We start from the raw sequence: 27,115 nt of genomic DNA, 5'->3' as shown, positions 1-27,115 counted from the left end.
ACCATTCAGTGGAGAAGGAATTGGCTCGATGGACATATCTGTAGAGTAGTGGTCAACCTCTGAGTGTCTAGGTAGAGATCTGTGAGGAGTGGTGTCCATCAGGGGTCTGTATTGGGACCAGTGCTGTTTAATATCTTCATGAATGAAGCCTGTGCATGACACCAAGCTGAGTGGTGTGGTTGACACGCCTGAGAGACGGGATGCCATTCAGGGGGACCTGGACAAGGTTGAGAAGTGGGCCCATGCAAACCTCTTGAGGTTCAACAAAGCCAAATGCAAGGTCCTGCAACTGGGTTGCGGCAAACCCCAGTATCAGTACAGAATGGGTTATGGATGGATGGAGAGCAGCCCTGAGGAGGACTTGGGGGTACTAGTGGATGAAAATCTGGACATGGGCCAGTGCTGTGAACTTGCAACCCAGAAGCCAATTGTATCCTGGGCTGCATCACAAGGAGCGTGGACAGCAGGTCAGGGAGGTGATTCTGCTCTTCTGCTCCGCTCTGGTGAGACCCCCTGCAGTGCTGGTCCAGCTCTGGGTCCTCAGCACAGGACACACATGGACCTGCTGGAGAGGGGCCAGAGGAACCACAGAAATGATCAGAGGCTGGAACAGCTCTGCTGGGAGATCAGGCTGAGGGGGCTGGGGTGTTCAGCCTGGAGGAGAGAAGGCTCTGGGGAGACCTTATTGCAGCCTTTCAGTGCTTAAAAGGGGCCTTTAAGAAATGTGGGGACAGACTTTTTAGCAGGGCCTGTTGCAAAAGGACAACGGTGATGGTTTTAAACTAAAAGAGAGGAGATTTAGATTAGATATAAGAAAGAAATCCTTCACCGTGAGGGTGGTCTCCTACTCTGGAGGCATTCAAGACCTGCCTGGACACCTTCCTGTGTAACCTCATCTGGGTGTTCCTGCTCCATGGGGGGATTGCACTGGATGAGCTTTCCAGGTCCCTTCCAACCCCTGACATTCTGGGATTCTGTGACTCGTCTCTACATCGCAACAGGAACTTGGCAAGCAATTAGGTTCGGAATTAAGCAAAACCAATTAGTCATAAGTACAGTGTGTATTCTGGCGTCACGTTCGTCTACTTACGCCGAGCGCGCACTTGAAGCATTCCTTGTCGAATCTGTACACGGGAGAGAGGATCTCAAAGAACTTCAGAATGCTTTCTTCTCTATTGAGGTTGGCAAATTGTCGAAAGGTTTGTTGGATTAATTTCCGTAGCGTTTTGGCCTGTGGGTTAAAATGTTTAAAGGTCCATTATTTTAAATCTCATCAGTGACGGCGCATTTGAAGAGTTTTGGTCACTTAGGATCCCTAATAGTTTCTTTATCAATGAGATGCAGACAATTGAAGCTTCAAAATATAAGTTAACAGTTTCACCTTCTAACTTCTGCTATACATTATAGAGCAAATATCTAATCACGTTTTGAATAAATTGTAATAAAAGACAACATGTTAACCATTGCAGGAACTATTTGTTCTAGATTCTTTATTTCTCCCAATTTCTTAACTGTGTACCCATGCAAACCCACAGCAACTTACATCTTTATACTGGATTTTAAATCTGAATCACCATCTGTCACCTGGTAATAACAACCCAGTTGTAGCTGCACCTTAATTTCTGTGCACAGTACCTTAGACTACCCATAATATAGCGGATATAGCCTGGTAATATGCAAAGTAATCTCCATATAAAAATATAACATTTAAATAGAAAATTAAAAATTAATGTAATAGGTAAAACAAACCTTTAAATTCAACTATTTTAACTATATTGCCTATCATTTTATTAAGTGTTTTCAGGGTAGAAATAACCACTTAGAAAGAGCAGCACAAACCATCCTGCCAACATTGGGGATGGAGCAAGACCCCTCATGACATACCCTGGAAAATAAAGTACATAGAGGATACAACCAGGCTTTCAAAAAATAAAAGGATAACTAAACTAAGAGAGCAAAACCATGCTTATTTTCACAATTTTGCAAGGTTAAGACAGGAATCATCATCGTTCTTCTCCCAAAACATACAGGAATGTTTTATTGTAAGAGCGCTCAAACTGTTCTTTCAGGGCGCCTGTAACAGCTCCAGGCACCACAAACACTCCCTTTATTCGTTAGCACTTCCAGTCAGATTAGACGTTTGTTTTTATCAGTCTATAACGAATATTCAGAACTCTAAATAGCCAGAATTTCTTCCTTTGTACAGAGAAAGAAACAATGTTAAGGGAACTAAAGGCCTCAGCCTTAAATGAATACAAGGAAATACAGCAAATACCAGGAGACACTGCAAAAAGAAATAAAAAAGAAATGAAGGTTTTCAGGCACTCGGTTGTTAAAAGGTACTTTATTCTGCCCGTGGTTTTCTCTCCCAGCCTGTTTCAGCATCATCTTGATTTCCACGCGTACGTTATAGGGCATTTTAAGCCCACAATGTGTAGTCGCAGCCCAGAAGCCAATCGTGTCCTGGGCTGCATCACCAGGAGCGCGGGCAGCAGGGCAGGGAGGGGATTCTGCCCTCTGCTCCGCTCTGGGGAGACCCCCTGCAGACTTTTGAGCAGGGCCTGTTGTGATGGGACAAGGGGTGATGGATTGAAACTAAAGGAGGGAGATTCAGGCTGCACATGAGGAAGACATTTTTGATACTGAGGGTGGTCAAACCCTGGCCCAGCTTGCCCAGGTTCCTCTTGTGCTATCACTTGGCGATCATCCAACTGATGCAGGGAACTGCTGCTCTGGTATTTCAAGGTTGACCTCTAGAGGAGGTTTGTAGAGGAGATATGGCTGTGAGGGTGACACAATGGTTGCAGAATCAAATTGTCCACCACATTGTCCCCGGGACTTGCAGGTCAGTTGTGCCCCAGGTATCTGGCAGCAATGGCAAGCACAGCGTGGTGCCCCAACAAACAGGTCCTCCCCAGCTCAGATGTGCTTGGCAAGGCTGCATGGAAGTGCATTCTCATTACTGCTTGTGCCCAAGTGCTGGAGACCTGCCCATCATTTTTCAGTCTAGACATGAGGAAGAAATTGTTCACAATGAGGGTGGTGAGAGCCTGGCCCAGGCTGGGCACAGAGGTGGTAGATGAACCATCCCTGGAGACATCCCAGGCCAGGCTGGACGGGGCTCTGAGCAACCTGAGCTGGTGAAGATGTCCCTGCTCATGGCAGGGGTGGCACTGGGTGAGCTTTGAAGGTCCCTTCCAGCCACAACCATTCTATTATAAATAAGTCAAACTTTCAAAAATAAGCTTGAGCAAAATTATTCAAGAATTTGCAAAACACCTGAAAGCTTAGAATCCTAAAAAGGACAATTTTCCACTACCAGTAAAGTGCATCCAACAGCCCACTATTGTAATGCTCCTTCACAAAAATCTGAGGATTTATTAGACCATTACAAGTGAAAATGGAGATAGGCCAGAGGGACTTGACCTCTTGTGTCCATCCCTTCCTCACGATCACAAATCACTCAAAGTTTCACTGAATGAAGATTTGACCCTGCCTACTGCTGGAGATGATAAATGCAGAGTGTTGCAGCACTTACCCTGTGAATTCTTAACCCTATTAGTGAGGTCAACAGCTCTGAATTGAAACATGTACTTCCTACACAAGGCAGACGGCAAATGTCCACATTTTTAGTATCTAACTCGAAGTAGCAAATAAATACATGCTACCATTAGGATGTAGTATCATGGAACCTCTATCATTGCTTGAGGTGGGATGGGATTTCACAAATGACTTGCATGAGCTGGCCTTGTCTGTCCCTCACAAAGTGATCTGACCGAAAAGTAGCAACATGACAAGAAAAGATTCCTTTTCAATCAAATGAACTCACCAGTGAAGGTGGCCTGGGAGATGAGTAATGAGAGTGTACAAACAAGCAATGAAATTAGAGGCTTAATAGACATCAGGCATAATTTACTAATGAAGGAAGTTCCTATATAGTATATATCTATATTCCAAGCATCAGGAAGCAGAAACTGGAGTTTGTTCAAGGGCATCAGGATCTCAGAGTAACTCGCATTACGCCACCTCTGGAAACGTACAGCTTGTCAAAAGGCTGAAAACACCTGTGGGACCGTCAAGCTATTCAAATAAGAAAGATTCCCTCTAAGTGGATCCCACAGCAGATTCCATTTGAAGCAACTGAAGATTAGCCAAGCCCAGATAAGGAGCTGCTCAGATAGCTTTTCCTTTTTGTCTAGAGGTACTGCCAGCTAAGAAACTCAACAGTGTTCCATTCAGCATCTGAAACATCTGCTCCACAGAAAACATCCTGCATTAAACAGAAAGGAGCTTATTTTGCAGGATTTATATAGTGGCTACTTAGAATTGCTTTCTTTAGACAGGTTTTCTGTATTCCAGGGATTCTTGTTGCAACAATGAGCACGTTTAGCGCTGTGGTGCTGAAACCAAATACATTTGGAGACACAAGCATTCCAATTGCTGTTGGATAAAGAGGTGAATGATAGGGGCCAGCTTCTCCTATTCTGTTTTAGTGGTGAAAATAGGAATGGAAACTCATGTGGGCTCTGATGGAAGGAGGAGGAACACTGCTGACAGTTCTGATATAACAGTGCTTAAGCTAAAAATTATTCAAAATGCCGACACGTTGTTATAAAATAAAACATGAAGACTCAAAATTTAAATGTGACATTCACATAAGCTTAGGATCAGGGTGGTAAAGACGTTAATTAAATGAGATTTGCCTACATCCTTGCTTCATGGTTGTCTTGCTGCATTGAATGAGTGACACTGATACGGCTGCTCTGTCGGGGCTCAGAATAAAGTTATGATGAAAACAATTTCCTATGTAATAAGAAAGCTAAAAAAAAGAAAAATAAAGTAGTGCTGTTCCCAAAGCTTTTTGAAGTCTGGATATCCAGTCAGGAATGCTGGTTAATAAAACCCAGTTCCGAGGCAGACCAAGGAGTAAGGTCGAGAAATATGCAGCGGGTATGTACTTCTCACTTCTGATCCTGTAACTGTCTATAGGGCCACAAGTTGCACGAGGGAAGGTTTAGATTGGAATATATATAAAAAAGTTATTCATGGAAAGGGTTGTCAGGCATTGGAAGAGGCTGCCCAGGGCAGTGGTGGAGTCACCATCCCTGGAGGGGTTGAAAAGACGTGTAGATGTGGCACTTAGGGACATGGGTTAGTGGTGGACGCAGCAGTATTAGGTTAATGATTGGACTCACTGATTTAAAGGTCTTTTCCAACCTAAATGATTCACGCCAGCACCTTCGCCCAACAGCAATGGGTGAAGTCTTTCCCACTCTCAAGGGAGGAAGGTGTTGGTAAATAATCATGTTGCCCTGATTTCATTTTGAGCCACTGTTTATGTGCCTCAGACACAGTATTTGCTTCCCGTATCTTCTTTTTGGAAACTCCTTTTCTCCCTAGCTGGGTTTTTGTTTTCCTGAACTAAGTTACTATGACAAAGAACAAAACTCTGTTACTACTTAAAACTGTAATAACCAGCATACCTAATATATCCCCAATAGGTGGTGCTGCATCTTTTTCATAGCGCTTAATTGTTGTATTGTTGGCCCTGATCACCTAGAAAAGTCTTTCTTGAATGAAGTTAGTAATCTAATAATAATTAATACTTTTTTTAGTAAGTATTGCAGTTGGTTCGGCAAAAGAAATCAAGTGTGGCTTTGTAGCTCAGTAATTAGGACACTCGTCTGGGGTGGAGAGACAAAAATCAGGTTTGGGTCCCTCTACCATGGACTAATTGTGATTAAATCAGTAACTGTAAAATAATAAACAGTCCCTGGGGAGGGGACCAGAACCCTCAAATCTTTGTAACCGTGTGAACACATTAGACCATAGAGTTGTGGTCTTCTTCACTTTTGTCCTGATCTCACTCATATATTCTTACGCAAAGCAGGACACAGATTATGTGATGGCTGCTAAATGCACTCCAGGATAATATCTTAAAAGATATTCCAGCTGAGAACAGGAAAATGTAAGTTTAAATCCCATCAGAGTCAAGCCACTGTATCGTTATCAATGACTAAAAGACATTTATAAACTGTGGGGGTTTTGAGTTAATTCAGCTTAAAAAGGGAAAGGTTGTTGCTCGGTGAGATCGATGTATGTTCTCTCATCAAAAGAAAAGCCGTTTCATTTGTCACTAGCCTGTTGGTACGTAAAATATTTTCCCCAGATTGCTCCTGCTGATATAAATGATTTTAAAAGCTGTTCCTAAATACCATCTTTGCTTCCAAAATTAGGTGAAAATGCTCCGTTTTTCCAAAACTAATAATTCCTTCTTTGAGAGATATCAGTTCTGGGAAATGTCAGCTTGAAATCCAGCAGTTATGATAGGTATCATGTCCAACAGGCACTCAATTTTTTCTTTAAGGAAACCTGATTTTAAGTGCTTAAGCAGTTCTTCTTATACCACTATATAATGGTTAAGATAACATATAAAGGGCATGTATAAAAGAATGCTTTAATAGAGCTTTCAAACCTATCTTTAAAACCAAACCTCTTAAAAAACTAGAGGTCTTTTTAGGGTGAAATTGCCTGGTAAGACATAACTAGGTTCCACCATGCTCCAGAATATCGTCAGTGACAGAAAGCATTAGAAATAAAGCCCAAAATGAGTGTTTGTCATGTTACTTGAAGAGCAGACTTAGGAAAGAGCTGCAGCTCTCCTCAGTGACACAGAAATGCTGCTGGAAGTGTGCGGTAGCATGAAAATAGCCTGCAGGATTTCTACACGAGAAAATAATGCTTAAATGAAACGATGTAACTGATTTATTATTTAACTGATTGTGCAAGTCTGCAGTCATATATACACAGCGATAAGCCCCTTTGCTTATGAAGTGCTAAATCCACAAAAATCAGCTTTCAATCAATAAGAGTATGTTGCACTCTCGGTTGTTCCAGGTATTAATTGTTGGTTTTGGGATCCCTGTTTTCCAGGGAATTTCTGAAATGAATTGCAGAGTATCCTGTGGAGCCCGAAAGAAGCGTGGGGTATGTATTTATTGTTTTGTGAACCCCCCCCCCTTATATTTCACATATCTTTTGCTGGTTGTTAGCTTGTCATTTTCAAACAGATAACAGACTCTCACAATCTATTTTTTGTTTCTTTTTTCCAGTTACACGGGGTATCCAGTGAAGTCCCATGTGAGTACATCCCTTCAGCACGTACGCTTCACTGGCTGTTGCTTTCAGGCCAGGATTTCACAAGCAGAATGGTGTAGAAAGGTGAGATGGAATTACCTGTTTCTGTGTCCAACAGTCAGTTTGGTTTGTGTCCATCTATACGTGTCTCTTTTCCTGGAATCACAGAATCACAGAATCGACTGGGTTGGTAAAAACCTCAGAGATCATCGAGTCCAACCCTTGGTCCAACTCCAGTCCATTGACTAGATCATGGCACTAAGTGCCATGTCCAATCTCCTTTTAAAAACCTCCAGGGCCGGTGAGTCCAGCACCTCCCTGGGCAGCCATTCCAATGCCTGACCACTCTCTCTGTAAAGAATTGCTTTCTAATATCCAGCCTAAATTTCCCCTGGCAGAGTTTAAGCCCATGCCCCCTTGTCCTATTGCTAACTGCCTGGGAGAAGAGACCAATCCCCACCTGGCTAGAACTGCCCTTCAGGTAGTTCTAGAGAGTGCTGAGCTCACCTCTAAGCCTCCTCTTCTCCAGACTAAACAACCCCAGCTCCCTCAGCCTCTCCCCATAGGGCTTGTGTTCAAGTCCTTTCACCAGTCGTGTTGCTCTTTTCTGGACCCGCTCCAGCACTTCAATCTCTTTCCTGAACTGAGGGGCCCAGAACTGAACACAATACTCCAGGTGTGGCCTCCCCAATGCAGAGTACAGGGGAAGGATCACTGCCCTTGTCCTGCTGACCACACTATTTTGGATACAGGACAGGACACCATTGGCCTTCTTGGCCACCTGGGCACACTGGTGGCTCATGTTGAGCTTCCTGTCAATTAGTACCCCAGGTCCCTTTCTGTCTGACTGCTCTCCAGCCACTCTGTGCCCAGCCTGTAGCGCTGCAGGGGGTTGTTGTGACCAAAGTGCAGCACCCGGCACTTGGCCTTATTGAACTTCATCCCATTGGAATCAGCCCATTTTTCCAGTCTATCCAGATCCCTCTGCAGAGCCCTCCTGCCTTCCAGCAGGTTGACACTCCCTCCCAACTTGGTGTCATCAGCAAATTTGCTGATGATGGTCTCAATCCTCTCATCTAAATCATCAATAAAGATGTTAAACAGGACTGGACCCAACACTGACCCCTGGGGAACACCACTAGTGACTGGCCGCCAGCTGGATGCAGCCCCATTCACCAGCACTCTCTGGGCCCGGCCCTCCAGCCAGTTCTTAACCCAGCGTAGAGTACACTTGTCCAAGCCATGGGCTACCAGCTTTTGCAGGAGTATATTATGGGAGACAGTGTCAAAGGCCTTGCTGAAATCCAGATATACCACATCCACGGCTTTCCCCTCATCCACCAGGTGAGTCACCTGATCATAAAAGGAGATCAGGTTCGTCAGACAGACCTGCCCCTCCTAAACCCGTGCTGGCTGGGTCTGATCCCTTGTCCATCCTGAAGGTGCTGTGTGATTCCATTCAGGATGATCTGCTCCATAACCCTGCCAGGCACTGAGGTCAGGCTGACAGGCCTGTAGTTGCCAGGGTCAGCTCTGCAGCCCTTTTTGTCTGTACTGAGCTCATTCCACGTGTCTACAAACACAATCTGATGGGAGGACACCTTAGTGCTGCTCATCAGGGTGACCAAACTAGTCAAGTAGACTTTTCCAGAAACTATTCAGTGTATTTTTGTACTCCTTTGTACTTAAATGTCTGACAGGAATAACAGTATTTGTAATGTTAGAGTTATCTTCCTAATTAGACTGAAGAGATTAATTTAAATAGAGTATCAAAAAAATTAGATGTCAATACAGGGACTGCATGGTTTCCTCATCACCTCAGCATTTAGTACTATCTGTTAGCAAAAAGGCCAAACTTGCCTCAGATAACTCTCTTCTTTTGGGGATCCCCCCCCGCCTTTCAGCCTCTAACAAGGATATAGAGCAGAAACCAGAAATTATTGGTGGTTGTGCAAAAATGTTACCCAGCTCCTCACAGAGGGGAAAACAACAACCCCTTTGTCAGCTCGCTTGGCAAATACATCTTTGAAGTTTATAATTTTGCTAGAGCTACTTGGCTTTACTCTAGCACTAAATTTGACCCACAATTTTGTCCTTTATTTGTTTATAGTTGCTGCTAAACTGTTACTTTCCAGCAACTTGAGGAGCTTGGAATGCAGACAAATACAAAATCACTCCTGTGGAAACTCCAGTGGTGACAATGGTTTCAGGAACAGTTCCCTTGAAGGGAAAGCTGAGCTGGAAACAGCAGCCCTCGAATATCTACAAGTATGACCCAAAGAGAAGAGTAAACACGTAGCTGATGTAACTTTGGAACAGTGAGATGCTTCTGTATCACTTCAAATATGAGCTGACGAAAGAGGATATTAATTGGTTTGACGAACCATACAAGAGGAATAAAGGCAGGGAGACAATCAAATGCAATTTTCGAGTAAACAGGGCATTCAAGAGTGTAAACTACATGTAATATTGATGCCATTACAGCTCTCATTTTAAACATGCGTAACTAGGTAAACTGCCTTGAAGAAGAGGTAGTGGATACAGAGCCAGAGGCACACTGTTGATTTTTCTGAGGTCTCATTGAAAGACAGAACAAGTCTCCAGCAGTCCTGGCTGCAGCACACACAGAATCCCAGAATGTCAGGGGTTGGAAGGGACCTGGAAAGCTCATCCAGTGCAATCCCCCCATGGAGCAGGAACACCCAGATGAGGTTACACAGGAAGGTGTCCAGGCGGGTTGGAATGTCTGCACAGAAGGAGACTCCACAACCTCCCTGGGCAGCCTGGGCCAGGCTCTGCCACCCTCACCAGGAACAAGTTTCTTCTCAAATTTAAGTGGAACCTCTTGTGTTCCAGTCTGAACCCATTGCCCCTTGTTCTATCACTGATTGTCACCGAGAAGAGCCTGGCTCCATCCTCCTGACACTCACTCTTTACATATTGATAACCATGAATGAGGTCACCCCTGAGTCTCCTCTTGTCCAGCTCCAGAGCCCCAGCTCCCTCAGCCTTTCCTCACACGGGAGATGCTCCACTCCCTTCAGCATCTTCGTGGCTCTGTGCTTTGTTTTAGTGTGACTGTTGATATTGCACCTGCCCAAGGGTAAAAAGCAGCCATGGTGGGTGACTCCAGGGCCTAGAAAGGCTCCTGCTCCAAATGTTTCGTGTCTGGTTAGCCACGCTGGGAGGATGTAGTAGGGAACCACAAGGTACTGATGGCAGGACTGGGGCAGAGCTGCTCAGCTCCAGCGTGGGGAGGAGCGGGAGGCGGCAGGAGAGCGCTCAGCTCCCCGAGGGGAGCGCGGCGGGGATCAGGGATCGAGGAGCGGGGATCGGGGATCGGGGATGGGGGATCGGGGCCCCCGGGGCGAAGCGGCCGCTTCCCGCCCGCCGCGGGCAGGAGGAGGAGGCGGGGTGGCCCTTCCCCGTGACCCCGCGGCTCCTCCCTTCTCCCCACCCACCGCCCCGCTCTCCAGTGCCGCTGAGTAACCTGGTTTCCCGGCGTCCGCCCGGCCCTCCTCCCTCCTTTTTTTTTTTTTTCTTTTTTTTTTTTTTTCTTTTTTCCCCTTTTCTTTCCCTCCCTCCTCCCCTCCCCTTCCTCCTCCTCCCCCTTCCCCCGACAGCGCAGCCGGGGCTCGGGCTCGCTCCCTTCCCCCCCTTCCCTCCCCTGGAGCTGCCGGGACCTGGAGCGAGGCGCCGCCTCCGCCGCCGCACACGGAGACATGTACCCGGGAGCCCCCTCCGCCGGACCCGGTGAGGCTTCGGACGGTTCGCGTTCCCCTCCCGGAGCGACTTTCTCTGGCTCTCCCGGCTGTGGGGAGCGTGTGAGGCGGGTGACCGTTGGGGCACGAGGCGCCAACGGCCGCCGGGGAGCCGTTTTGTGAGGGCGCGGTGGGGGGGGACACCCGGGCCTGGCTGGAGCCGCTGAGGCCGCGGCCGCACTGGCCCGGGAAGGAGGGGTCAGGCCGCTGCCGCCACCTCGGGGAGGGCGGCCGAGCGAGCCTGCGTGTCCGGAGGCCCCTTTTAGGGGAGGGTCGCCTTCCCCTGCCCTCCTCTCCCCTCCCTCCAGCGCGGCGGGAGGCCGGGCCCGGCCTGAGGAGGGGCCCCTCGCCGGGGCTGTGTTCGCCGCTGCCGGGGCGCTGGGACAGGGCAGCGATTCCCCCTCCCCGGGTGTCCCCTCGGCTGAGCGCTACGTGCCGCCTTCCCCAGGCCAGGGCTGGGTTGTGCCAGGTCGGCCTCCTGCCGGCTGGGGCCCGGGGTCTCCATTTCCTCACGCCCTGATCCCGTCGGCGACCGCAGCCTCCCGGGGTGGTTGTGGACACGAGTGGTGGTGGTTTCGCTAACGGCGTGTTTGTCACATAGCTGCGCTGGTTATCATCTCCCGTGTGAGGAAAGGCTTAGACCATGCCTGGAATATCATGTCCAGTTGTGGCCCCTCAGTTCCAGCAGGACAGGGAACTGCTGGGGAGAGTCCAGCGCAGGGCAACAAAGATGCTGAAGGGAGTGGAGCATCTCCCGTGTGAGGAAAGGCTGAGGGAGCTGGGGCTCTGGAGCTTGGAGAAGAGGAGACTGAGGGGTGACCTCATTCATGGTTACAGATATATAAAGGGTGAGTGTAAGGAGGATGGAGCCAGGCTCTTCTCGGTGACAACCAATGATAGGACAAGGGGTAATGGGTTCAAACTGGAGCACAGGAGGTTCCACTTGAATTTGAGAAGAAACTTGTTCCTGGTGAGGGTGGCAGAGCCTGGCCCAGGCTGCCCAGGGAGGTTGTGGAGTCTCCTTCTGTGCAGACATTCCAACCCGCCTGGACACCTTCCTGTGTAACCTCATCTGGGTGTTCCTGCTCCATGGGGGGATTGCACTGGATGAGCTTTCCAGGTCCCTTCCAACCCCTGACATTCTGGGATTCTTTGATTCTATGGTTTGTGGTGTTTGGAGGGAGGTGAACAGTATCCAGATGTCGGGGAGGGCTGGGAGAGGTTATCGGTGCTTTAAGTGTCTTCAGGTTCAGATGTGTAATGAAAGCTGGGAGCAAAGGGAAGATGAATGTGGAGGGAAGAAAGGTTACCGACTCGCTCAGGGGCATTTCATGTTATTTAGGGGAAAGATAGGTTAGTGCTGTGGGAGTTTGTGCAGTTAATGTGGGAGAGGTTTTTTCTTTTTACTGTTAGACTTTCTGTGGTGAGGATTCTCTTCTAATGTAGAAACTGATGTTTGGGTGACTGGTACTCAGTTTTCATCTAGAAAAGTTTCCAAATATGTGGAACTTTGTTTTATATTACTGTTCTCAACAGTTCTGCATCAAGTGTTCTCCCTTAGAGGGATAATCCAGCAAAGAATAGTGTGGTGAAATACAGGACCTGTTGCTGAGGTGTCCTTTACCTCTCTTACAAGTGATTGTGCTGTAAGAGCATTAAGTCTTACCACAGTTAGGTACTCAATTCTTTTTTTTTTCCCTGACTTTCCCCTTTTAAGGGACAAAAATCAAGACAGACAACCAGGATTCTGGTTTTCCTCCTAATGGAACAGCTCTCCTGTTTTTGCTTTCTTTTCTTTCTACAGTGCACAAAGGCTTTTACTAGACACACTGGGAAGATAAGTCTCTGCAGCTCTGTATGTTCAGACTGATGTTCAAGATTTTGATTTCGTGTATAGCATAGTTTTCGCCTTTCAGTACCAATAACTGTGTGTAACTAGTGATGTATCATTTGGTTGCTTCTAGTGTCAGGTTCTCTTGCTAACGTACAGGTATTCATGGTGCTCAAATTGTGCTGTTGTTGCTAAGGCTGTTATATTCACCTCCTACCAGTTTTCAGAAGTTATACCTAAGGAGCTAAATCATTGGAAATATTGCCAGTGTATGGGCTGAGAGTAGTTTACCATGTGAGAGCCTCTATATCTTCCTTGATTTACTCCCTGTCTATCCTGTGACTCAGAATGATCTTACTTTCCACGGCACCAGCGTTGGTGGCTGCTTTTTGCCATCAGGGACCCACCTTTGGTGTGTAAAGGTATTTTCCACATATTGGAACAACCCTGTCTTGATGGAACAAACTCTATACTTATTAGAGTCCTAGGGTGCTATGTGTTACTGGTGTGCATCTCAGGCTCGTGCTATTCTGCTCCCTCCAGACAAACTCACCTTCTGTCTTGTTCACCTCCTTGTTTATCTCCACGGCTCAGCCTTTTCCCCTTGCGCAGTGACCGTGTCTGTTCTGGGGTATGAGCTGTGAGTTGTTTTCCGCATCGTGAGGCTCTCCGTTTCCTTCCTGTGAAATCATCCACCGAGAGCCTTCGCGGCACAGTGGCTTCTAGCAGTCCAAACAGCTTCCTCCTCCACACCAAATCATAAAACAGGGCATTTCAGTAGAGGTTTTTTGTTTTTAAGAGCACATGGCTGTGCTGTGAACCAGCCTGGAAACAGGGACTGTCAGCAGGATGCTTAGTTTTCTTAGGTAAGGCTACACATGGCCCGTGAGCTGCCAGTGAAAGTCCCTTTCCATATGTTAATCTGATACCTATAAAATGAATGTACACTGAAATCCTGTTCCGAAGAGCGAGCAAGAAGTGTGAAGCAGCAGCTGCCACGAATGTACAAGAGCTCCAGCCTCTACATGTCTGTCAGCACATCCTTGACACCGCTTCAGCGCCCCGTTCTTATCTCCTGTAACTTAGATCTTGCTGCCTATTTGCTTCTCCGAGCGCTGCCGAGCACACGAGCTACTTTGTGCTTCCAGCTCCCGTTGCCAGACTGGACACCGCAGCCAGCCCTGTGCTGTTGGCCTGCTGCCCGTGTAATCGCTCAATTTGCCACAGGGTTTGCTATTTTCATCTTTATTCTTTTTCTTTCTGGAAAGAGTATAAAGCAAGTTAGGAGGCCGTATCTGACTAATTTCAAAAAATTGCTGCGGAACGTGGAAACTTTGTTCGAACATGCTGTTACATTGCGAGTAAGATGTTTTTTATACAAGAAAGGGTCATCATGAAATTGCTGTTTTCATGGGTAGGAAATCTACGGTCCCCGTTCTTTTTTTCCAAATACTGTTTGAGTTCTCAACTTGGTGTTGAATTTGCTGAAACATTGCGCTCTTACGCCTTTTTTTGCCTTCAAGAAAATCTGAAAATATAAGAGAGAATGCTTTTTTTTAAGATAAAAAAGTTTGACACTGCTACATTTTGGTATATCTTTTTCTAGAAGCACAGAAAAATGTCAAAGCAGCATAATAAAAATCCTGTCATTCCTTTGAAAGAATTGATTAAAACTTGTGAAAACTTCTGTAGCTTATACTACTTGGTATTCATGTATTTCTAAATTCTAAACTTTGCATGCTATATCTTCTCTTTTTATTCTTTGATAGAATATTTGATTTTTGCCTGCTGTTTAAGGTCTTCATTTACTATTGAAGCAGCAGTTGTCTGAAAAAGAGTGACTTTGTGAAGAGGATTATGGCTTTATATGTAAAATACAAACCACTTTTTCTAGTGCAAGGAACCATTTTTGAGCCCCCTGTACCAAAGTAGTGAAACTAAGGTTATTTTCCCACTTGTCATTTAGTTGTAAGTTACCTCTTTAAAATTGTTAGTGGACTTTTCAAACTTCTAAGATCTGAACCTGCTCTTACTGCGCTCGCTCTGCTGGTGTCACAGAGTCGCCCAGTTTCTCTGGCTTAATTTTAGACAGTAAATTATGTGGAAACCCATTGTAAGCTGCCACAGATGGAAGAAGAAATGAGACCTTAATTTTAGCTCTTTTCCTTTTTGCATGGGAAATTTTCCTTAAATTTGGATTGTACTCAACAACGTTAAAACACAGTGTAACTTTTTCAAGTGTACTATTGCTGTGGCCGGTGTATTTTCCTAAAGAGAAGACTGTGTATTTTTATGTTGCTTCAGCTAGTCTTAAAGTGGCTTAAAGATGAGGTAGTCATTTGATGAAAAGATAATTGTAGTTGTCATGCATGTGAAGCAAACTTTCTCCTTTCCTTAGTGAACTAAAGCGTATTTGCTATAGGAAAAGTGAAACATTTCAGCAGTGATTCTCTTACCGACGTTGCAGTCACATGGGATTTTGCACGCTTAATTTGTCTTGATGTTTTGCACTTTTGGAGCGTTGTTATGTTTATGTATATAGTGACATGTTGTAATGTATATAGAAAAAGCCAAACAATCCTGACTTCCAGGAAACTATGGCTTTCACAATTTGTGTACCCTGTGCTGCACTGCAATCACTGCCGGTCTTCTGTTTCACAGAAGGGTGGGAAAGGGAGTGAAATCCTTTAACTCTGAGGCGGAAAATATGTGATAAATTATCATATGATGGCCCATTCTTCTACTTAAACAATATAGGAGGGAAAGATTTTTCCATTAGAGCAAACAGCCTCTCTGAATACTTTTGGCTTTCCAGAAATTGCAAGGATCAGGGTGATGAACGCGGTAAACTTCTACCTGCTAAATTAGCTTTGCGAACATACACAGTTCTCGCTAATTAGGAACTTTACATGCGTAATGAAAGTCTGGTTTGTGTCAGCTGAGCATGTGCCGACAACAGGTTTATGAAACTTGTAAGACTTGTCGAAATTTTGTTGTGTGTTGCCTCCCTGATTTCAAGTTTACTTGGTCATATTTTTAGTGGTGGAATTTCTAATGCTCAGGCTAACAGAAAATATTACTAAGTTTGAAAATTAAGAAAAGTCAACCTCCAATGTCTTATTTTTGGTAAGTTATGAACTAGAAAAAAAAATAGCTGGTGGAAAATATGATGTAGTTTTAACTGTAGTGGCTGTGGGTAGGGATCTGTTCCATCCATTGTCCAATTAAATTGCTTTAGTATCGTGCATCCTCTCTGATGTACACACAAAGGAGCCCAGTAGATTGAAAAGTATCTCTTATCCTTTCGTCTAGGGAAATGCTGCACTCAGCACAAGGGGTTTTTTGCTTTATTTTCCTATTTATTGTAATACCTGATGTTGAACTTAAACATTTCCATATCAGTTTTGATAACATAAAAGACAGACCTGAATATCACCATCCCCAGATACACTATGCAAGTCCGGTCCGTCTCATGTCTTACACCAGGGTTGTAATTTGTCAGTACACAGTTCTCTTTGATAACCATTTCTAGAAATAATGCTTCAAAGAGACTTTTTACTTCTGTCCAGGGAGTGTTTTTCTAAATCTGAGATGATGCCGTGTTTTTGCATACTTTTAATAAGTGGTGTCTTCCAGTGTGTTTAGCGAGCACCGTAGGTTATCACAATTCATTTTCACTTCTCTGTTTCAATTTGCTTCGCTTTTACTGTTACCTTTTCAGAGCAGACTTAGTGCTTTTAAATAAGTTTTAGTATCAGCGTTATTTCATCTGTTTCTGTAGTGTCTTTGCGTTTTGTATTTCTGCTAGCTATCTTCTTTATAGCCTTGTTGTGGCTGCGAAGCCGTGTGATACCTGATGACCAGGCTTTCCAAAAACAAGAGTTTTCTTTTATAGACTGCATAACTTCATAAAACTGGACACAGCAACATAAAAGGAAACCACTGATTTAGATGGGAAAGTACCATTGATAACGATGTTATCAAGTCAGTCCATAGTTTACTTTGATGTTTTCCTCTCTCGCTGCCCTCAGTGTTGTCTCTTCAATTCGGTTCTCATTGAGCTGTCCACAGTGCTGCCAAATTTTGTTTGTGAAACTGATGTTTTTAATCACACACGTGGGAAAAGTCATTAATTCTCTCCTGTTGTAATTTGTCCTCTTCAATTTTTTTTGTCAGTGCTGCTCGGTTGTGTTTTGTCTTTGTTGTAGATTTTAGTCTCCATTCAACCTTAGTTAAACAGGCAACTGAAAAATAAAACTCTTTGCTGCTGGAAGTAAACTTAAGTTTAAGTAAACTTAAACTAGGCTCACCCAGCCCTGCTGCAGAAAGAAATGGTTGTTCAGATGTTACTTTGTGCAGACCAATCCCAACTAAAACCAAGTCTTTCTCCTTCCTTGATTTAGTCCCCCTCCTAGTTAGTTTTAGCTGCTTTGCCCCACTTGTGTTTCCCAACAGTTCTTTCAACAACAACCCGTTTACGTTCCCTTGTACAAGTCATCTTATAGTCGGAATGTGGAGAATATGTTTAATGTTAACTTTGCACCTGTGTGAAGAATGAAATGGCGCTCCACATAATTCCATAAAGCACGTATAAATCTGAAGCCTGTGTGTTTTAAATATATGTGAATTGTATGTCTTGTTATGTCACTTCCAACCTGTGTTGCAGTGTGACCGAAGCAAGGAGGCTGTGGAGTGAAAATTGAGTCTTCGGTCTTTCGAGGAGTAAACTAATCTCGGCACGTCATCCCGGGTAGTGGGAGTATATGTTGGTTTTACAACACAGATGTGCATATAGCGAATTAAATTGATGATTTTGTGTGTAGTTTAGAAAAAAAAACCCAACAAACTAAAACTGTGTGGCCAGATGAGGAGCTGATTTGGCAGGTGGTGTTAGATACCGTAGGTATCTGTTCAAGCTCCTAATGGCACAGATTGGAGCTTTAGAACTATTTTTTCTCAGCGGTGCTTTTTTGGTGTTCTTAGTTCGATTGCAAAATTCACGTTAGAACTTCTTAATGTGAGAAAATAATGAAATTTAAATTTTCATTTAGTAGCAGGAAGTGTGTGACTGTGCTAATTTAGATTTATTTTGAATAAGCCAATTTTAGAAGAATTCCCAAGAGGGGAGGTTTCACTGGCTTAGCTAGATCAATCTAAAAATTGTTTGAAGTTGAACTTGTCATGTAGATGAATAAGACTATAAAACATAATTATTACTCAGGCCTCGTTATATACCTTTTGAAACTTGTTTAGCAAGTGTTTAGTATTAAAGGACAGGCGTCTATTCATACAGAGGGTAAATTCCTATCTAAATGTTGCTTGGCTTTGCTTATCCTTTGATAATGAACTTATTATTTCATTGTCCTTTTGTACAACTTGTGGTTTGCAGAAATCGCTCCTATTCTTCCAGTTGTTTTAAATCAGTCCCTCTGTTGGTTGTGCTCTCTTGCCCCATCGTGCTCCTCTGTTGTTTCTGAAATCCTTGTTTGCTCTCATGTGGGTGACAAGTCAGAGGATTTTGGGATAGCAGGGGATTTCTAATTGCTGGTGCAATGTAAGGTTTCTAAAACTATAGTGCTTGTCACCTTCAGCTCTTCTGACTGGAGGATTTTTGTTGAGGAAGCTAATGAGAGTCAAAGGTTTAAAAAGAAAACCCAAAACCCCACCAACCCTCCAAACCACAAACAAACCAAAAATCAACCAGAGAAGAAACCCAAGTTCACCTAGAAATGACAATGCCGAAGAATAAATGTCTCTGTGAACTGGGCCAGTGGTTTTTAGTTTGGGTGTTTAATGAGGGAATGCTTGGGAATAATTTGTATGGATTCGGAATATTTGCATAAGGGTGTGTTGTTTAGAAGGGGAGAGCTTCATTCAGAAGGAGGAAACTTCCCACCAGGGCAAGGAAGTGGAGCTGTATTGTGTGGGTCTTGTTATGTGATTAGAAAACAGTACTGGTATTTTTTCCTAATTGTTTCTGACTTGCAAATCCCCTTTAATGTAAAACTTCAATGGAGATATAGGCCTCTCTGTATGAAACTCGGATGTGCCTTTTTTTACACTTTCACAGAATCCTTAAAATAATGCACAGACCAAAAATGGGAATGTACAGGACTAGATACCCTGTGGAATAAAGTCCTGATAGTGACACTGCAGGAGAAAACTGTTGCCAGAGGAAAAAAAATCTGTGGGGATTTGGATCTCCCTATAGTAAGATGCCATTATTTGCCATCTCCTCCCACGTTGTTGCCATCATGACTTGGGTGGCACCGAGTTTTGGTTTGTATCAACTCAAACCAGAACTTAAGTTGCTTACAAGAAGCAGGTGGAGGGAAAAAACCAACAAAAAACCCAAGATGTAATAGGAAAAATAGATTCTCATAGGTGAGTTCTGCTGAAAGCCTACGCTCTCATCAGATCTCATTCCATTATTAGGAACCTGTGTTTTACCCCGTTGCAGTGATGCTGAAAACCACAGCCTTATCTTTGAAACCGCATTAGATACTTATTGGATCTCTCGCATGTTAAAGATGCTCCTGCAGCTGCTTTCACTATCTAAAGTGATAAAATAAAGCATATCCTCAGCTCTTAACTGTGAATTTTCTGTTTTGAAACTAAACCGTGAGAGTGTTCATGTGTTTCCGAGATAAATCCCGTGTGGGTATGGGGGAAAATTTCTTGTTCAAGGAAAGCACGACTGCTTCTGAGTTGTAGGTCACCAGTTGAGTTTTGTAAATTAAAAACTACTTGTTTTTAGATTTTACACAAAAATCCTGCCAGCCAGGGGTATGAATATGCTTGCAGAGGTACTGCACAAAATACAGCCATCCTAGCTTATTTCTTTAAGTGGAGGACAAATAATTTCTGTGTTTCATTAAACTGTATACAATGTGAATACCAGAGGGAACGTGGATTCAGGGCCTCTGTGGCACCGGTTTCCAGACATGCCAGTGACAAAGGAGTAAAGCTCAAGGCATTAGAGCTCATTAAGCTCAGTGGAACTTGTGTTCATGTGGGCACTAATGTCTCTATAAGGCCGGAGGAGAGACATGGGATGTAATGACAAGGGATCTGGAAGGAGAAGGGAGGGAAAGGTGTTGGTAGGAAGGCTGGGGAAGCAACAAGTGATGTTTTACCAGCCTTTTAGTGACTTAAAGAAAAAGGAAAAATGAAAACAATAAAGATAATGGAGAGTGGGTTATGCTGTTTCCTACATATCTAAGTGGGTGCAAATGTCAACTAATAAAGGATGGGGAGCCACATTTATTTGCTAATCTAAACACTACATCTAAGCAAACAAGGGGTAAGGGAAGGGACATATGGGATGAAAACTACAGAATTTCTGGTCTTACCTTCTGCGGGGGAGAAACAGCATAAAAGGAGGAATAGGTGCTTGTGCCTGTTGTTTAGTTGTTTGGTTTTGGGTTTGGGTGTGTGGTTTTGATGTCTCTATTCACTACATAGGCCTTTTGCAGTGGTAAAGAACAGAGATGGTATTGAATGGAAGCATTGCTCTTTACAAGTGCAGAAAATACTTCAATTTGTTTCGAATTGTTAGAAAAGGCATCTGGAATTAGTTCAAGATCGCTTTCTAAGGTATGGAAAACTGAATGCATCATTGTGTTCAAGTGTGATAAATAGCACAAAGAATGTTCTCCATTTCCCCCTTCGTTGGCTAGAGGTTTGCCTGAAGATGGAGTTATTTTGTAGTTTGAATTCACATTTAACATTCAGCTGGGTTGCTGACTTGTGGGTAAGCCCTAAGCATCCTCTCCATTGTTTGGATGAGGCTTGCTGTTTGGATGACTTAATTCAACATTGCAGTTTGTAATTAAAAGCATTTCTCTGCCTCCCTTCGGAAGGATTGAAGTAGTAATTTGTACAATTCTGTGTAGAGGGATCGGTTAAGCCACCTGGGTAATAACAGCGAGGACAGATGTTTTGTGCTGTGTGCTCTCATGGTGCTCTTCTGCCACTCTGCCCATTTGCAGGTGGCCAGTAGATTGGTGAGAACCAGCTTGTATTTGAAAATCTGAGGAGAACTTTGAAGTTCTGGTCTGAAAGGACAATGTGGGAGGAAAAAAGTACTAACACTTGGTGGCTTTTGCGAGTTGACATTGTCCAGAAGCAGCTTGTGGGCTGGAAAGCACCATTCTTTGTTTCTCGCCTGCTGATTTCTGCTGGAGCATTGATGTCTTTCTCTTTGGTTCTCTGGCATTTTGTTCTTGTAGCCTTTCACATATTCATGTTTGAAGCGTGGTCACAAGTCACAAAGCAAACTGGATTGATGTCTTGTTTCTCCCTTTCAGTTCTGACCCCAACACCCACTCATACTGTTGGTGTCTGGGAGTGATTCTGGTCTCTGTGAATCATATAACTCCTGGCACTATGGAGAGATCACATCACTGTCTTACAAAGGTCAAAGAGTAACCAGGATAACTAAGAGAGCTATAGGTTATTTATTCTATAGAATAAATAGATTATTTATTCTGGATATAAAAATCATAGAATGATTTGGGTTGAAAGGGACCTTTAACTACCATGTAGTTAAACCTGCCTGCTGTGGGCAGGGGCATCTTTCGCTAGATGAAAGGATTGACGTGGGAGTTACATTTCTTGAATTCTTTTGCAGTAAGTGACAATTACTCAATAAAAATCATGTCTAGATTAGGTCTATTGGACATCATGAGATTACAGTTTGAGATAGTGCTGCTTATCTAACACTTGGAGTCCTTCTTCAGGCACTTAATTTCATACTACAGCACTAAGATGTTAGAAACAATCTGTCAGAGCGGGATCCCTAAACTTCTCAATGGTCATACGTGAGACTTAAATATGACCAAATATGAGGACAGCGCCTTCGTTTTTGCTCCTCAGTGTTGAAGCAGCCCTAGCTCTGGTAGCCCACATGCTGTGGTTAGAAAACAAGAGACCAGAAGAACTTTTACAGAGGGGCTCCATCAAAAATGATATGAGAAGTGTCATATATGAACATTTGGCTATCCAGGCACAGTTTACATATGGTCAGAGTAAGAAAAGAAATAACAGAAATGTAACATGCAGAAAAAAATGAGGACTGCAAGAAGATAGTTGAGCTAAATGTCTCTAAGGGTTGGCTTCCAAGTCTAAATGGAGACACGTGGTGGCCTGGGATGAGCAGGTGCTTGGGAGAAGTAAAGGAACAGACCAAACGCTGTGGGGAACGGGGACACTCCATCCTCAAATGATCTACCTGGATAACATTTGAAAGAGCATTCCAGGAAAATAATGATTTACCAACTGTGGGGTGATATGTGGCTTGGAAACTTGCAGCAGATATAAGATGGACATTCAAAAGGGGAAGGAACAAGATAAAAAGAGTAAAAAAAAAAAGGAATAAGTGACCTTGAGCTTTGGAAAAGGAAATTGAGATCTGCAGGCTGGGTGATCCCAATGGATGGATAAAGGTGGCAACTTAAGTCCACATTTTGGAGTACGCATATGTGTATGTAGCTCTGGTTGCAACCTGTTTTAAAGCAGAAATGTGGCTCTGGACAAGTAAGAGTTCTAAAGCGTTGTTTACTTTGCTACTAAGTAAAAGGACATGCAGATTCGGAGGTTGAATTTGGTGTGTCCAGTGATCACTTTGTGTATTGTACAGGCATTGTGGTGTAACTCCAGCCAGCAACTGGGACCACACAGCCGCTCACGCATCCCCCCGACCAGTGAGATGTGGGACAGAAATGGAAAGGGGGGGGGAAAAACCCCCAAAACTTTAGTGGGTTGAGATAATTTGACAGGACAGCAAAGGGAGAGAAATAATAATAGAATATACAACACAAGCAATGTAGAATGCAATTGGTCACCACCTGTGGCACTGATAACCTGTCTGTTTCTGAGCAGAGGCATTTTTCCCCCTAGCCAGCTCCAGTTTGACATCATATGGTAAGGACCACCCCTTTGGCCAGCTTGGGTCAGCTGTCCTGGCTTTGTCCCTTCCCAGCTTCTCGTGCACCTGGTAGAGCGTGGGAAGTCGAAAATGTCCTTGGCTCCCCAGCAACAACCACAACATCAGCGTATTATCAACATTCTTCTCATACTAAATCCAAAACGTAGCTACTAGAAAGAAAATTAACTCTAAACCAGGACAGCAACTTATCTGGATCTTACTTGATTTGTCAGGCGATAAGGCTTTTACACTTAATTTATTCTTCATAGTGGATATAGATAAGGCCTCCCCACCTGCTGCCCTTTTTTTCCGAGGACACCTTTAGAACTCTGTTAGCCCTCCATCCAGTGTCCTGATTGGTACAGCTAAGACAGCAAGTGGCAAACGGAGTGTTCTAAGCAGTCTTAGATATACTTTATTTGCATTAAAAGATAAGAAGAACTGTTTTTTCATTTTGCTCTTTACCTGTTTCTGTTTCTTCAGATGCTTCTCAGGTTATTTGCCATGCTGGGCTCTACAAAGTACTGTTTTTCTATAAGATGCTTTATTAGCAGAAAACCTCCTGAAATCTTCTGGCAGTCATATCTTAGTGAAGAACCTTCAATAGTTGATATTTAAGATAATGCTGTAACAGATCAGAGAATGGTTTGGGTTGGAAAGGACCTTAAAGATCATCTGGTTCCAACCCCCTGCCATGGGCAGGGACACCTTCCACTAGACCAGGTGGCTCAAAGCCCCATCCTTGGACACTTTCAGGGATGGGGCATCCACAGCTGCTTTGGCAGCCTCAGCAGCCTCATGGGGATAAAAGGTGATAAAAAAGAAAAGGTTGTTACTTCTTGTTCTATCACTATACGCCTCTGTAAAAAATCCCTCTCCAGCTTTCTTGTAATTCCCTTCAGGTACGGAAAGGCTGCTCTGAGGTCTCACCAGGGCCACATCTTTTCCGGGCTGAACAAGCCCAGCTCACTCAGCCTGTCCTCCCAGCAGAGCTGCTCCCTCTCATTGTCTTTGTGCCCCTCCTCTGGACTCGCTCCAACAGGTCCATGTGCGTCTTATGTTGGAGGTCCCAGAGTTGGATGCAGGACTCCTGGTGGGGTCTCACAACAGCAAAGTAGAGGGGCAGAATCACCTCCCTGACCTGCTGCCCACACTCCTTGTGATGCAGCCCAGCATACAATTGGCTTCTGGGCTGCAAGTGCACATTGCTGAGTTCTGTTGAGCTTCTCATCAACCAACACCTTCAAGTCTTTCTCCTCAGGGCTGCTCTCAGTCCATTCTCCACCCAGCCTGTATTTGTGGTTGGGGTTGCCCTGACCCCTGTGCTTTTGGCCTTGTTGAACCCCATGAGGTTTACACAGGCCACCTCTCAAGCCTGTGAAGGTCCCTCTGGACGGCATCCCTTCCCTCCAGCGTGTCGACTGCATCACACAGCTCGGTGTCATCACAGACTTGCTGAGGGTGCATTGATCCCACTGTCTGTGCCATTTACGAAGATGTTAAACAGCGCCGGTCCAAATACCGACCCCTGAGGAACTCCTCTCAACACTGGTCTCCAATTGGGCATCAAGCCATTGACCACAACTCTGAGTGTGACCATCCAGCCAATCCACCAAGTGGTCCATCTGTTGAATCCACATCTCTCTGGTTAAGAGACAATGATGTTGTGCAGGACAGTGTCACATTCCAGGTTGATAACATCAGTCACCCTTCCCTTATCCACCAAGGCCTGAACCCCATTGTACAAGGCCACCAAATTTGTCAGGCACAGTTTGCCCTTAGTGAAACCATGCTGGCTGTCACCAGTCACCTCTTTATTCTCCATGTGTCTCAGCATAGTTTCCAGGAGGATCTGCTCCATGATCTTGCTGGGCACAGAGCTGAGATATTAGATACAAATGAAGTTCTGATTCCATCATTTCTTCTGCTTCCATCCAGCACTTTGCTCATGGTTTTCTGAATTCTTGAGGATAATAGATAAATTTCCTTTATTTGTTGTGCTTCATTTAATCCAATAATGCTGTCGCTTGACCATAGAACTTTTGATTTCCATACTCTAAAATATGCTTAATGAGCAGCAGAGGCAGATGTACAGGTTCCGTACTACCCCTGTAATATCAAGGGAATTGGAGCTGCAGCTTTGAATTTTCCTTATCTCGTAGAAAACACTGCCAGCCTTTTTCCTATCAGTCTCTAACGGTTCTTAACCGAAAGCCAAAAGTTAAACTTCTCTATATACCCAGACTGTAAGAAAACTTGAAGAGCCCAAAGCTTTTTTATTTGGGTCCTAAAAAGAAAAGGCTGAACTCTGTATTCCTTTTCTTGCTCTGAACTTATATATATGTAAAGAAAAGAAATAACAACTCTATGCAGACCCTGTCAAGGATTTGTATTGGATGTTTTCCACATTCTTTCCAAATTCCTTCTAATGCTGGTAGTTAAATAACTATTTGTGGAAATCCTGTTTGCCTCCCCATGGAGTGTCTCCTCCCCAAGTCTCCCATTCTAAGCCTGTCCTCCTAAAAGGGGATGTGACCTGTTTGCATGCCTGGTGACAGTCCACCAAGGTGGCTGGGGACATGAGGTACCAAGAAGGGCTGAGAGAACCAGGTTTGTTCAGCTTCAGGAAGGCTAAAGGGAGATCTTCTGGCTTGTTGGAACTGCCTCAGGGGGCACGATGGAGAAGACAACACCAGACTTGTGGTGGGTGCACCAGAGCAGGGCAGGAGGCGATGACCAGAAGCTGGAACACAAGAAACTCCGGTATAAGGCAAGTTTATTTGACCACAGGGTGATCAAACACTGGAACGAGTTGTAAACGATGTTGTGGAAATGATCCTTGAAGATACTCAAAACTTGACTGGACAAGTCAACCTGGTCGCTTCCAACCTACTTCATTCCATGTTCACGCTACTCAGCACCTCTACAGCAGCCGCTGGAAAAGCCTTTTCAAGCAGATGTGTGTGTTCATTTGCCAATCTTGGTTCTTTTTAACCTAAACCCCTTTGAAAAGCGCATCTATTGCGCAGCAATATCTGAAAACACTCGTCGTGATGATGCAGAAGAGCTGCCCTGTTGTGTGCTATTAGGAATGATAAAAACCTAAAGTGAAGCTTCCAAATAAGGCTTCCTTCCTCCACCTCAGCTTCATTTAGAGACTATATTTTTAGAAAAATACTCTTGGAGACTTCCTATTGACAACTGTAGGTTGCGATAGCCTGATGCTAAAGCATGTGTTGAGTTGTGAAAACCTCACCTGTTTATTAAATATACGTTAGGACTTGCCATACAAAGAAACTTATTGATATAATTACAGCAGTATAATTATGCTCAGACAATCTCCTGTGTCGACAAGCCCTTAGATGCAACTAGCTTGGCCCCTTCTTGTGTAGTAACTCATTAGGCCTCTCACTGCACATTAAAATTGCATAATTCTTTGCTAAAAACCCTTCAACGTGCAGGTTTGGTGCTGATTGGCAGCACTTCCAGGGTGCAGTTAAGCTTTAAAAAATTACAAAGAAGGACAAAAATTGTCTATTTTTTTCCAGTAGACATTACACTTCCTAAGATTAATAACTATTAATCCTGAGTTTATGTAAATTGGAATTTTAATGGGAAGTCTGGGGTTTTTCCTTATGAAAATAGGCTTAAGGACAGTGTACTGGCACCTCATTATTCAATACGCAGCTTACTTTACTTCACGCCTTTAAAATGGTGCTCTCGATGGTCCCAGTCATCATATCGAGGCTGAAATGTTCTTATTATTCATATTATCATCTAGTAAATGAGCGAGGAGCTTCTGATACTCATTACCAGTTTATTAGTATTTAATCCTTGTTCTAATTCATTCTCCCCTTGACAGGAGCTGGGGCAGCTGAATCACTTTGAATGTAGCGATTGTCTTTTAAGATTGAAGCTCGTGGTTTTTTCTTTGATAGGGAAGAATAAGAAGGCTCTATCCTCTCCATCAGCACCAAATTCAGTATTTCGTGACTCTACACTTCACAGCTGTAATACATTTTACACAAGATAATTTGACTTTGCCTTCTTCATCTGAGGCACTCGTCCAAAAAGCAAATTCAGATCACCAAATTGCAATATATATTCTTTTCCTCTTGAAGTTTAATTCATATCCCTCAGTTCTATAGTTAATGCATATGTATCTGGTTTATGTGGCAAAAATATAGGTTGACTGCTTATCGGGTCAGCGCTGCCGTTCAATAAACAGCACTTATCTCCTTGAAGCACCACCCTGCCCTAAATAAGTTTGCCTGGGTAGTTGAGCCAGAAATAGCTTCCTTTTTAAAAACTTACACTGGATCATTAAAAAAATCACTGAAAACAATGTTGAAAATGAAAACACAGCGTTCTGAAACAGTTTGATAATTGTATTTTATTCTCCATCAGATGTGCAGGTTGTAAAACTCTGCGGTCACGTCTTTGCCCAGGAGTTTGTGC

The 27,115-nt window shown here is 44.0% G+C and overlaps 1 protein-coding gene and 1 long non-coding RNA gene across 3 annotated transcripts in view; one reads left to right on the top strand and one right to left on the bottom strand.

The window, feature by feature from the left end:
• Nucleotides 1–950: 950 nt before the first annotated feature.
• LOC135578716 (uncharacterized) lies at nucleotides 951–11,158 on the bottom strand. Its single transcript, XR_010470815.1, has 3 exons — nucleotides 10,821–11,158; nucleotides 7,237–7,293; nucleotides 951–1,231 (listed from the first exon to the last, which is right to left on the bottom strand). It is a non-coding gene; the product is annotated as an uncharacterized LOC135578716 (long non-coding RNA).
• Nucleotides 10,708–27,115, top strand: part of AGO2 (argonaute RISC catalytic component 2) — a 59,777-nt gene continuing 43,369 nt past the window's right edge. For both annotated transcript variants that reach the window (XM_065054526.1, XM_065054525.1), the window contains exon 1: nucleotides 10,708–10,890. In XM_065054526.1, the coding sequence (XP_064910598.1) occupies nucleotides 10,860–10,890 (31 nt within the window). In that variant the 5' untranslated portion in view covers nucleotides 10,708–10,859. The remainder of the gene's footprint in view (nucleotides 10,891–27,115) is intronic.

Source organism: Columba livia, chromosome 2 (assembly GCF_036013475.1).
Source record: "Columba livia isolate bColLiv1 breed racing homer chromosome 2, bColLiv1.pat.W.v2, whole genome shotgun sequence".
NCBI lineage: Eukaryota > Metazoa > Chordata > Aves > Columbiformes > Columbidae > Columba > Columba livia.
This window is presented reverse-complemented; position numbering and strand designations above follow the sequence as displayed.